The 13,567-nt window shown below is 48.8% G+C and overlaps 1 protein-coding gene across 3 annotated transcripts in view; it reads right to left on the bottom strand.

The window, feature by feature from the left end:
• DPYSL2 (dihydropyrimidinase like 2) overlaps positions 1–13,567 on the bottom strand; it is a 140,954-nt gene that overhangs the window by 65,553 nt on the left and 61,834 nt on the right. For 2 of the 3 annotated variants that reach the window (XM_001161598.8, XM_001161649.8), the window contains exons 2-3: positions 10,114–10,202; positions 8,187–8,371 (exon numbers count right to left, since the gene is read on the bottom strand). In XM_001161598.8, coding sequence (XP_001161598.2) covers positions 8,187–8,371; positions 10,114–10,202 — 274 coding nt within the window. Of the gene's footprint in view, positions 1–8,186; positions 8,372–10,113; positions 10,203–11,596; positions 11,617–13,567 lie in introns of those variants that run through there. The other variant, XM_054656606.2, reaches the window with a different exon arrangement.

Below are 13,567 nucleotides of genomic sequence, written 5' to 3'. Positions count from 1 at the left end.
GGAGGCCAAGGCAGGAGGATCAACGGAGGCCAAGAGTTCATGACCAGCCTGGGCAACATAGCAAGACCCCATCTCTACTAACAAGTAAAAAATTAGCCGGGTGTAGTGGTGCACACCTACAGTCCCAACTACTGGGACAAGAGGATTGTTTCAACCTAGAAGTTCAAAGCCGCAGTGAGCTATGATCGCAACACTGCACTACAGCCTGGGTGATAGAGTGAGACACCGTTTCTAAAAAATAAATAAATAAAACTCTCTGCACCATTAATTTTTTTTAAAAAGGGCAGAATGCTCACCTATTATGGGCTGTCATAAAAAGCAAAGAAAACTAACCCAAACCTAGGCAGGGAAAATGAAACAGGTGCTCTACCCTGGTTCCTGTCTTGAACAGAGAGAGGGATATAAATGAAACTACTAAAAACTTACAGTGTGGTTAGGTGTTTTCTTAAGCGACTCCATGGGTATATGCCTGCTTACTAAACACCCTTTCCCCTACAACTCAACACGGAGGCTACACCAGGACCAATCGCATTGCAAGCTTTGCAGGGGAGGTGGGCAGAGGGGGAGGCAGTGCCAGGATGGGGTGGTTTCCATCCTGTGCTTCCCCAAGCTCTGGGATTCTCCAGAGGCAGAGGGGCTGCCATGGGGGGATGACAAAGAGAAAGCGGAGAGGATCCGGACTCCCCCACAGCCCACCTGCCACCCATCATTCCAACCAGAGCAGTTCTGCATTCATCAGTCTCATGTCTCAGGTGGAGGGGGTTCCACGCAAGGTTTCACATGAGAAAGGGTTGCCCCGGGACAACAATGCTAAAGCTATCATGAGCAGAAGGAGTAACGGGTCTGGCTCCCATCAGACTCATTGGGCAGCTTCTCCGGCTGCCCCTACAGCCAGGTCCGGGCATGCAGGGGCCTTAGAAAAATGGAGAGGCCACGATCACTGTCCTCAGAAGTCTCTGCCCAACTCACTCAGCCAGGACATAGGACAAGGGCATACTTAGACACATGTGTGTTGTGGAAGCTTTCATCTAGCAATAAGGAACCCTGAGACCCGACCACTGAATGCCTGACCCTCACATTCAAAGGTCAGGCAGAACTTGCTGGAGCCTAGCATTCCCATGGGCCCCACCTCCACTCCCGGTTCCAGCTGTCAATCAGGCCAGCAGGATCGACAGGAAGTTCCCAACAGTCTGTGTGACCCAGCTCTAGGGCAAGTCAGAGACTAGGCTCTGGGAAACCCCCAGTGCTGCGACTCTCCATGTAAAACACCCATAGGCAGAGTAGGAACTGGGATGAGGGCACCTGAAGGGGTGGAAGATCACCGCCCCAGTGAGTCAGGCTCATTTCCAGCACTGTAACTGCCAGCTCCCAGGGCCAGGTGGGGGCAAGAAACCCTGGGACAGTATGATAACTGCCACAATGTCCACGAAACAGAGTCTAGACACCCACTTGGGTATGCCCTTGCTTCTGGAAGGGCCTAGAAGTTCCTAACCCCCACGGGCCTACCCAGCCTACCTGGCTAGCCCAACCCAATGACTCCCTTCACAAGAAAAGCATTCGGTAAAGTGTGCGTGCTGGACCTTTGGGAAGAGCTGTGCTGTCTCTGAGGATGCTCCGTCATCCTTCCCCTGTACCGCACCAGGCATTAGGAGATCCCTCCGCTCTGCTCAGTGCCAGGCATGAGATCGGCCCAAACTATGCCAAGAGGGTGGATGGATTCTTCCAGTCCAGCCATTCAAGGCCGAGATTCACGCAGTGACACCTGAGTGGACCCAGGCCCCCGGCGTCTGCTTGCAGAGGGCACCCGTGTCCTTAGGAGAAATGTGTGACCTCAACCATGTGGAGACTGAGGGGATGAGGGGAGGAGCACAGAGAACCAGCCCACACCAATGGCCCATTGGATAACGTGGCTTTCTAATCGCCAGGCCACAGGCAGATTTTGTGGCAACAACTTTGGTCCTGGACTTTGAAACTTGGGTCTGATGTGGTCGGGCGTTTTTGTAAACACTTTCTAACCCGAGTCAAATGAGTGCTGCAAAGGGAATAATCAAAGTATCAATTACAGACACATCCATATTACAGTGTGTGCATGCGTTCACATATGTGTACTCGCCATAAGGAGGGAGCAACCCACATGCCACATGGATGAACAAATGACAAGCCGTGGATGTACCACAGTGACATTCAGGAGCCACGTCCCTTCAGGAAGCCACCTCACCTTCCTCCCAGCCCTCCTGCCTCCATGGGGAGGCTCAGTAGGAAGAGCCGGGACAAGCCCAAGGCACTTGGGGGAATGACTGCTGGGTCCACTGTGGTGCTGGGACCATGTGATTTCTCCATGTTGTGACCCTCTGTACTTGGAGAGCAGGCTTTCTCGCAAGAGGACCAATGAGAGAGCTGCTGTTCCCACCCTCTTCTGAAGAACAGCCCGGACAGAGGGAGCTGTCCCATCCACAACCACAGGCCATGCCTGGGCTCTCGGCTTCCCCTTTCTGCCACCCTCCCCCACCATGACCAGATCTGACCACAGGGACTCAGGGAGCTGGGGCTGCAGAGGGAGCCACTGCTGAGCAAGCGACAGCTTCCATCAGGGTGAACACAGTCCACGTCAGATACCTAAACCCTCCTCCCTCCTTATGACACTAAGTCTCTTGGCATCACTCAGAGGAAGCAGGATATCAAGTATCGTCAGTGTATTCAGTCATTCATTCATTCACTCACTCATTCATTCACCCATGGGCATTAACAGAGTGCCTCTGAGGAGTGAGGCTGCCCAGGCGGCAGGAAATAGGAAAATGTAAGAGACAGAGGGGCCTTGATTGAACCACACGCAAGGCTGAATGCCACCTGGGCTGTGGGATAAAAGCCCAACGTTTGCGAAGAGGCCACACAGCAGCCACAGATCACAGGAGATCAGTGAATGGGAAGCACCCAGGCTGGGCCACCAAGGGTGATGAAGCTTCTAGAAGCAGGGAAAGAAAGGGAGGGCATCCCTGGCTGAGATGACAATGCAAGTCTGGGCTGGGGCAGCAGGAATAGGCCGTGTCGTGGAGGGTTCTGACACTTGGGCTGATTCTCTGAGCAAGAGGGAGTCACTGAAGGCTTCAGAGGAAGAAGGCGGCACAATGAAAGCTGCACCAGAAAAACAGCCTGGCGAGAGGCAGGAGGTGGGGGACAGACAGTAAGACTCCTCAGAGGACAGGGCCAAAATCCAGGAAGAGGTGACAAAAGTCAAATCCGTGTGGGTAAGGGAATGAGTGCAAGAGGTAACACAGAGATGAAAGCAACTCAAGGCAGCACGAGGACATGAAGATGCTAGGATGACTCTGCAGATACCGCCAGCACAACCTCCAGCGAGCCCTCTCCAGGACTGGGCACCGGAAAAGCGGCAAGGAGCAGACAGGGAGTCCGACTGGGGACAGTTGGATGGAGGTGCCTGATGCACATCCAGGGAGCCACAGCCAGGGGAGAAGTGACAAGGCTGGTACTCAGGAGGGAGGGCCCCTTCCAGCCCTGCGGCAGCAGCACCTCCCCTCCTCCTCCCTGCTAGAGTCCAGTCCCCATCTCTGCTGTGCGGTGCTACCCAGGGACCAGGAAGCCTGCTGGGTATGTTGTGCCTGAGGGTGCACCTCTTCTAGGGAGAGCCTGGAGTTCAGGTGAGCAGAAATGACATTCAGAGCAGTGGTTCCCAAGCCCTGGAGATCCAGAGTGTGCAGATCCGGCATGGACCCCTGAAAGTCATGCTTTCAAAAAGCTCCCCAAGCACCAGATTCGAATACAGAGTCACAGACCCCACCAGCAGATTTGCTACTTTAACCAGGTAAGGTGGGACCCAGGAAGTGGAATGTTTCAAGATGCCGCCCCCAGAAGCAACACACAAAGCACACAGTCCGCCAGCCACGCCTAGACAGCGCCTGCTCTCAGTGAATACTCAGGTCAAGCCCTACGGCAGCTCAGCCTGTTTCTCCGGCCGTGCGGGGGAGAGTAGAGCTCAGTGTACAAGAGATGGGAGGGTGCCAGTACCCAGCAAGGATGGAATGACAATAGCTACCACATGGGAGTGCTCACTACTGGGCAGATGCTGTTGTGATGCCACCACAGTCCACCTTTGTCAAAACTTGCCCCATTTTGCAGATGAGGCCACTGAGGCTGAGAGCAAAGGTGGCCCCAGGGCAAGCGGTGAGGCCAGAGCTACAGGTATATGTTCCACACCTGGCCACCTGCACCGACGCACAGGGTAAGTGTTGGCAAGTCGTGTCTGTCCTTCCGGCCTCAGTCTTCCCCTCTATAAAATAGAGGTAACTGTTCCCAGCTGCTTCCTAGAAACTCTGAGATCCTGAACTCAAATGACCATGAAGGCCCTGGGAAGTCCGTAGGGTTTTCCCCAAGCAGCAATGCGGCCGCCCCCGCAACCCCTCAGCCGGTCTGGATGCCGCCTGCAGGGTATGTCTGCAGTCTCTGCCCACCCACCACTGGGTGGAAAGGGCAAAGGGCGTTCCCCCTGCTCCACACTGAGTCTGCCTCATAAAGATCTCATTGTGTGATTCTCAATAGCAGGCTCTGTTTAATGGCAATAATATTATCTTCTGCTGCTGACATGCCATCTCCTTTTTTAAACCGAGAATATTTGGCTGTGTTTTCCTCTACATGCAGCGCCATTTCAGACAGAAAGGAGTCTCCAGGGCCTGTGACCTGGGAAACGCAGAGCCAGCAGGGAGGCAGGCGAGGATTTACTCGTGAGGGCAGGTGACATGGTGACATGGTCTGGAGAAGGCCAGAAAGCCAGGAGGGTGGAGTGCCCAGGGGCGGGGCGGCGGGGAGTTGAGAGGAAGAGGGAGATTTTTGTACCAATTCACTTTAATTTTTTATTTCAGCAAGCAGCAGTGGGCCTGTGAAGTTTTCAAAGTGCCCCAGGCATTTCTTTCTGGACTCAATATATTAAGTCAAAGAAAGTAGCAGGTCTTAGGTGCCAATGAAGTGGCATTAAGCTATTTCTCTTTGCAAGGCCTCCTTCTCTGTGAAGCAAATCCCAGCCACTCACTCACTTAAAGCAATGCAGAACGTCTGGTCAGCAAACAGAAAAAGGATAAAAATTCCTCAGTTCCTCACCTGTATTATTACCATTCCCTCCCCCGGGGAAAGGCAGGCTAGCAGAAATTCTACAGAGGTCAGTAAACATAGGTGGTTATTTGCAAAAGTAGTTAGTACTTTTCTCAGGCTATAAAAGCAATGGCATTTGGGGGTCACAATGCTAACCATACACTGCCCCCTCTGATGACTTTTATTCCTTGAGGTTTGCTCATTGGATGCCCCACTCTATAGCCAGATCGCATCACACAGCCTCCGTGCAAATGCCATAGCATTCTGGCCAAGGAAGCAGAGCAGGCGGTCAGACTCCTCACTCCCCTTTCCGGACCACCTGCCCATAAGGCCATCTGCTGACTCTTCTGAGCTCCCTGGGCCAGGTGCTGCACTCAGAGGGGGATGTCCCTCATCCCTAAACAGAAGGAACCCATCTGGATGAATGGAAAAAAGGCCACAGCCACTGAGGGGGAAGACGAAAGAGAAATTCGGGGTGGTGGCAAGAAGGTGATGCTCCTGTGGTGGGGAAGGGAAGGCAGGAAAGAGTCAAAAACAAGAGTGGGGGCCAAAGCGCAGGGCGAGCGTGTGGAGGGAAGAGGCAGACCCAGGAATGCAGGACAGGAGATGGTGGGCTGAGGGGTTCTTTCCAGCAAGTGTGAGAGAAAACAGGGACTTTCTGTATCTGCTGAGCAACGTGTACTTGATGAGAGGCAAAATCTCTCTGAGTTTCAGTGAATGAGTTTCAGTGAATGGCCAAATGTAGGGGGCTGGAAAGGACTTCCAGGGTCATGTAGCACAAATCCCTCACTGGAGACACACAGCTAGAACACAGAGTAGGGTAGTGACTCAAGGTCACACGGCAAGTCAGTGTCAGAAGGGGGCCAGCACTCCAGACTCCTAACTCCTGGCTGGGGGCATTTCCCTCTCCAATGATAGATGACACTGACCATTCACTCGAGAATTTTTTTGTTTGTTTTTTTTTGAGACGGAGTCTCACTCTATTGCTCAGGATAGAGTGCAGTGGTGCAATCTCAGCTCCCTGCAACCTCCGCCTCCCAGGTTCAAAGATTCTTCTGCCTCAGCCTCCCAAGTAGCTGGGACTCCAGGAGCATGCCACCATGCCTAGCTAATTTTTGTATTTGTAGTAGATTCGCCATATTGGCCAGGCTAGTCTCAAATTCCTGACCTCAAGTGATCCACCCACCTCAGGCTCCCAAAGTGCTGGAATTACAGGCATGAACCATGGCGCCCAGCCAGAGAAATATTGTTTTTAATGGCTTATTGACTGTCTGTGACCAATCCAGGGGCCTGCAGGGTCTCCCTGTGAACTCCAAACTGAGGCAGATGATCACCCTGACTTGGCCTTCCCGGCTGACACCCGAACGGTCTAAGCGTCTCCAAGTTCAAGTGTTTCTCCACAGTCCGCCCTGGAAGAGAGGCAGAAACGCCCACAGGTGCCAGTGATTCCCCAGCAAATGACAAGGTGCAGGCTCTGCTCTCCCTAGGTGTGCATGAAAACTCCCCCCGACATCCCTGGAAAATGGCACCCACTAGGTTAAAGGGCAACATGTGCAGCAAGATACAAGTCGCAAGGCTTACACTTGGAGGCTTTTCTCAGTGGTGCCAAGAAAGCTGAAACAGGAGAGAGCTGTTCCTGATGCTTCAGACCCTGAGGACCAGGACAGAGAGAACGCCAGAGGATGAGTTGTGATTTAAAATGCGGGGGAACTCAGACTAGGAGGGGATGGCAGGGCAACATTCCTCTAGCTCAGGCAAGATAGAAAAGAAGCTTCCAGATAGACCCCAAAGCCACAAGCAAAAAGACCACCACTCGGAAAAATAACCAGTAAGAAAGGTTTTTCTATAGCAGAAACAGCTAAGTTCTTTCCACTTAGACCCTCTTCTGAACTGAACTGCTATCTTTTCATATATGACAGACTCCACGTTGACTTTCACTCTTGGATGCAATCTGTTTTTTAAAATATGTATCTGACGGGCCACTATGCAGCTTGCCCACCTCCTCAAAAACAAAATGACATTTTTCAAAAGGACAATCAGTGGGCATGCTGGAATCTAGCAGTTCACAAGCAAACTCTTAATATTATGTGTGCTGTGTCACAGTGCTGTGAATACAGTTCAGATTTAGTTAAACAAAAAGCACAAAGCGGCCAGGCACGGTGGCTCATGCCTGTAATCCCAGCACTTTGGGAGGCCGAGGCAGGCAGATCACCTGAGGTCGGGAGTTCGAGACCAGCCTGACTAACATGGAAGACCCCCGTCTCTACTAAAAATACAAAATTAGCCAAGCGTGGGGGTGCATGCCTGTAGTCCCGGCTACTCGGGTGGCTGAGCCAGGAGAATCACTTGAACCGGGGAGGCAGAGGTTGCAGTGAGCCCAGACTGCACCATTGCACTCCAGCCTGGGCAACAAGAGAGAAACTCTGTCTCAAAAAAAAAAAAAAAAAAAAAAAAGCACAAAGCCCTTGGAGCAATACGTAAGGGGCACCCAGCTGTGGGTGTCAGCAATTTTCATATCTAAAAGACAATTACCTGTGGGTCCCCCTCCAGACAGGGCTGCCCAATTCCTTTTATGTTAAACTCAGCCTAGAGAGTATCGCCTCCATTTGATTTTCATATCAGAGGAACAGGAGTTCCTGCTTCAGCATTTCATTTGTTGCAGCCCATCCTCCTTCTAAAAAGAAGCACTCTTAGGAATTTTTCTGAAAATCTCAATCAAATACTTATGCTCAATGGCTTAAAGTTGGTGGCATTGAAGATGACTTCAAATGCCGTGTTTTCAAAACCAAATCACATTTTAGGGTCAAGGAAGACAAAAGTCCACATGGAGAGAAAGCAAGAAGTCATTCATCTTACCAAACTCCTTAGAACCATATTCTCTAGTTCAATGGGAGAACTTAAAATTTGACAGAAAATGAGCATAAATAAATAAGACAAATGGTTAACACATCCTCACCCCCTTATTTGGTAGACTGAACTGTGGCTCAGGACAGCAAGTTTTAGAAGGAGAGAATCAAACAACACAGACTTATTTGCAAACTCTCACACTTCCTAAGCACTACAATGATGATTTTTAAGCTTCTTACTGATCATGGTGGTTCCCCCAGCCAGGGCCGCCTTGGTTCCTTGGAAGAAATCATCAGCAGACGTCATTCCCTGATCAGGCATCTGGAAACGAGTGTGGACGTCAATTCCTCCGGGGATCACCATCCGGGAGTGGGCCTCGATGGTCTTCACTCCTCCTGGCACAATCAGATTTTCTCCTATTTGCCTAAATAAACAGGGTTGGTGATAAGGGTTGTAAATGAAACGTGGACTCAAATGGGATCTGACAGCTACTTTCACTAACCTATAAACTATCCTCCGCTCTGTGCCGTGGGCTTTTCAGATCATTGTTACGATTCATAATAAAACACTATATACTCCTACCCCCCGGCAAGAGGCAATGCAGAGTATACTAGAAAGCAAAAGTTAAATAAGGCACCAGAGGCCCCACTCAAAGACGTTTTGTTCCCAAGAAACCCCCTAAGATCAAATGATAACAAGGCCCCAAGATATTTCTAAGAACTGTCATTAAACTTTCTTTACAGCACTTGCAATTGAGCTAATTATCCTATAGCAATTTTCTCCAGACCTGGCCGTACTTTCCAAACATTTATTTTTATCATATCCTTTTCACCAGAGGGAAAATAGGGGTGGAAGGGTGAGGTAGAACAAAACAAAGCAAAAAAAAAAAAAAAAGTGAACACTATGATTGCAATGATTTAAAATTTTGGAAGCGTGTGTTTAGTTATTCAGATAATGAAAAAGCTAACAGCTGAAATATAATTTTAAAAGGCAGAAAAATGAATATTCATTATGTTGGGAGACATGATTCATTTCCAACTTTTAAAAAATATTTTTATATCTTTCTACCAATTTTTTAAAAGGAATATTAATCTAGGAGAAGTTGATAAAGTTCTAGAACAAATCGGTGATGAGTAAAAATAGCACACAGGCCTGCACACTTCTGGGCCAGTGTCATTCTACCAGACCAGATCGTGCCATCTTATAATTGGGGGAAAATGGAACATCAAAGTCATGGCATTTGAGAGCCTGGAGCTGAGACTGTCACAGCAAACACACATGGAGAAAACATTAAACGTGGAAATGTTAAAATCTATTTTAGGTTCATAAATCTGGGTGTGAGCTCCCAGGCAACAGTCACAGCCACTCCAGTTTTCCACTCCTCTGGACCGGTTTACAGCTATCCCTTGATGAATGCTGCTTATTTAAAAGCTGTCACTGGCTGCAGTGTTTGTCTTCAAACAGATGTGCTATTTCTCCAGAGCCCCGGGAGCTACCCCAGTAGAAAGGGCAGGCAGATACTGGGATGAACTCAGCTTCCTTAACCCTCTGGCGTCCAAAAATACCCAAACTCAGGAACTGCCCTGTTGCTTCTCCTTTGTAACATTAACACAATAAACACAAGGACAGTCTTATTTGCACTAGTTGCCACTTAGAATAAAACCTAAAATTCCCTCAGGATTTAGGCAGTAATTTGTCTGTATTACTTAGTAATTAACTTGGTATCTTTCTTTGGCCCCTCCAACTTGGATTCTTGATGAAGAAAGCAGATGTGCTGTCTCAATAGAGGAGACTGTCTTTCACGTTTGCGTCCTTTGGGCAATCCAACCCAAACAATGACATTCTAGGCAAAACTTTAATATATTCAACATATCACAAACCAAGTATTTGAGCTGGCAACAGAAAGATATCATATCACCTCAGTTAAAAATAGTAAATTATATAATACCTAATGCAATGGGTGCACATTAATTGTTGCTTTGAATTCCCTAAATTTGAGTTTTCAAATTCACTAATTACCACCAATCAAAACCAGTTTAAAACAGATACTAAGTTGGTCACTCTCTGATGTTCCTGAAGTTTGATACTTTGGATGCGAATGGTATCTAATACTTGGGAAGCCTGGAAAGTGTTCAAATACATCTGTATATCATGAGTTACACTTACTTGATCAACCCATCTTCCATGTATATGTCTGCATAGAACGACTGGTCATCATTAACAATTTTACCTCCTTTGATCAGAAGACGATCACTCTGAAACAAAGAGGCAGTAAGGTCACAATGCGTAACTGACCTATGAGAAACAGGTGCTAAGATATGTGAGCTAAGGATACATTTTCACTGTTCAAAAGTGATGTTCAAAATAAGCCTATTTTGGAAAGGTTCAGTGACAAAGGTAAGCCTGTATGTGGCAACCTATTCATCACCTGATGAGTCAGAACACACAGGGACAGCTTATCCTAGATAAACGAACCATCTCTTTCAATTAGACCTTGGACTCCAAAGAAAAAAAAAAAAAGCAGTGAAAATTATTTCATATAAAGAAGATAGGGCCGGGCACGGTGGCTCATGCCTGTAATCCCAGCACTTTGGGAGGCCAAGATGGGCGGATCACCTGAGGTCAGGAGTTTGAGACCAGCCTGGCCAACATGGTGAAACCCCGTCTCTATAAAAAATACAAAAAATGGGCTGGGTATGGTGGTGGGCGCCTGTAATCCCAGCTACTCGGGAGGCTGAGGCAGGAGAATTGCTTGAAGCAGCAGGCGGAGGTTGTAGTGAACCGAGATCGCGTCACTGCACTCCAGCCTGGGTTACACAGCAAGACTCCAACTCAAAAAAAAAAAAGAAGATAGTACTTTTTAAAATGGCTTTTGGCTAAACCTCAATTTAAAAACAAACAAACAACAACAACAAAAACCACCTACATATAGGAAAGCCATGTCTTGGAAAGACTGTGTCAAGCAAGCACAATTGACCAAAAAGTCTGCTGTCACAGGATATACCACACAAATACACTGGGTTCAACCATAGCAAGGTTTCCATTCAATATATCCTTTATATTTGCATTTATCTTTGAGGTAAATCACAGCAAGTATAGCAAAAAGGGAGGGAAAAGACTACAAAAAAATACGCCATTTATGCCATTTTAACTAGGCTGTTAAGAAAAAGGTAAACTCCCACGAATAAGTACCTGAGATAGCAAATTCTAAGATGCAATGCACTACAGATTGCCGATGCACTTATATTTTAACCGGTGATATTTATGCTAAAAAATAAAGGACAAGCAGCAGATAAAGTCTGAGAATGTGACAGAAATGCTACATTATGACTCATCGTTATTGCAAATGCTGCTGATGGAAGGAATGCTGGCATCGAGTGTTCAGTAAATATGCACCTGTATTATACAGAATGGGCTTAAACCTGGCAAGCTGAACCATACATTGCCCTTTTAATATGCAACACATTTCAAAGAATGACATTCTTTTGGCAATAGTTAACTCAAAATTCAGTTACAAAACAATATTCTCAGCAAGTGCTATCTCTCTTTAGCAGCTACCAAGAAAAGGAAATCATAGAAAATCTTTAAAAAAGAGATAAGCTACTAGAGAGCAAGGAAAAAAGATAATTTTACACATAAATACACACACCTTGGTTCAGAAAGTATTTATTGTCTCTCTAACATACTGAAAACCAATAAGATCATTTTAATTTCGTACACTGCAGGGTCCTTGATCCTCACGTAGACTTTGGAAAGTCAAAGGAGAATAGCCAACAATAATTCCTGCACCTGTATAAGGTAAGTGTAAAGACCTTTACAAAGCCGTGCACATCATGACATCAGAGCCTCGAAAGAAATCTGTGAGGTGGATGAGGCCAGGTTCTATTCCCATGACACATAAGGAAACTGAGGCTCAGAGAGGTTAGGCCACTTGCCCAGGTCACTCAAATCAGTGCACTTGTCCTCTGTCTACAATGATCTCCACTTCTCTCCCAGATCTCTAAGCTTCCATGGAATAAATATCACCTGGAAGGCAAGGAGAGGCCTCGCCCTTCACCTCCTGCCTCCACAGTCACTGTGGTACCTGCCCCAGCCATCACTGCGAATACCCCGAGCCAACATGATGCCAAGAAAAAAAGTGAAACACCACACCCCCGTTCACTCTAGTGCCTTCCAGAAGGCTCTTACATAAGAGGCTGCCAGTGGTGAGGGAGGGAGGAATACCATGCTATAGGTCCTATGATAATGCAACCAGATTTTTTAAAGGGTGTGGGGGGGTGGCGCTCTTTAAAAAAAAAAAAAAAAGTCTTGTTGATCGTTTGCTTTTAATTTTTTTCTCTCCCCACACTGTCAAACTGAAGCTGCCTTGTTCATTCACGAAGACAGCAAATTATTTGAGGCTTGCTGCAAATCTGCTTTCCATCCTCCCTCCCCAGAGTCACCACTCCTTCCTCCAGCACAGTGAACACACAAGGGTGGGTGCCCCGTGCCCGGCCCTTTAGGATCTTGGGTCTTTTGCCTTCAAGAAGAAGCTAGCGCCCTTCTTCAGATCATCCTAGAAAATCCTCCGAGCACACGCCCCCTCCCCTATGCATTTGCTCCCCTTCTCTCTCCTGCGGATGGGTGTGCCCTTGTGCACGGAGAGGAAGCCGGGGTGCCCATGGCTAAAGAGAAAACCAGAACCAAAGAGCGTCCTTATATCCAGCCCTAAAAACACATCCTGACTGTTTTAAAAGACTCTTTCGATCACTGCCTCAGTCCTAGGTTCTACCCGGGAATCAGCTGGCCGGTTGCAATTGCACATCCTTATATAACAATGAATTTCCCTGGCGTTCCCCCCTCCCTGGGATTTCACTGGGGATGGAAAGAATAGGACGAACGAATTTTTCCAGGAAAAGATGGGGAGAGGGAGGGAGCAAGGGAGAGGTGGGAGCAAGACTGGTGCTGATCTCTGAGGCATCGCTAATTCACGGCACAGACGTTTTCCCCGTGGTTTGCAAACCAACAAGTCCAGGCCCCAGCACTGCGCCGAGCCCTCCGGCCGCCGCGATCATTGTCTGGCCGGGGCCGGGCCATCCGCTCCCGCGTCGCGCAGCGCCATTAGCGCCCGGCCGCTCGCCGCGGTCCCCGCGCCCACCCTGCAGTCCGCTTTGTATGCACCAACACGGACGCCTCCTGAGCGGCAGAAAGGGCGGAAAAGAGACGTGAAAACCAGCCCGAATCCCCGCCAGGGCCCCAGCCCCGAACTACAGGGCGAGAAAACCGGGGGGGGGGGCACCCAAAACCGGTTCCTGGCCAACAAGAAGCCCCCGCCTTGCCCCCCGCCTTCCTCCTCTGCTCATCACCCCGTCCCTGTTTTTCCTTCCCGTTTCCACACCATTCCGGTACACCCTGCCCTTTTCAGCATCCCTCTGCTGTCATTACGCCTTAGGGCTCAAACCCGCTCCTTTTTCCAAGGACCCGGAGAAGGCTCCAGAAAGCCCTTTTTGGATGGGGGCGGAAGACCCGGGGAGGATCCAAGTCCCCATCTCCCCACCGCTGCTGGAGGAGTCCAGCCTCGCAGCACGCAGCCCAGAGAACAATATCCGAGCTCCAGGCATGCATATTCAATCTGGCATCC

Source organism: Pan troglodytes, chromosome 7 (assembly GCF_028858775.2).
Source record: "Pan troglodytes isolate AG18354 chromosome 7, NHGRI_mPanTro3-v2.0_pri, whole genome shotgun sequence".
In the NCBI taxonomy this organism is placed as follows: Eukaryota; Metazoa; Chordata; class Mammalia; order Primates; family Hominidae; genus Pan; species Pan troglodytes.
This window is presented reverse-complemented; position numbering and strand designations above follow the sequence as displayed.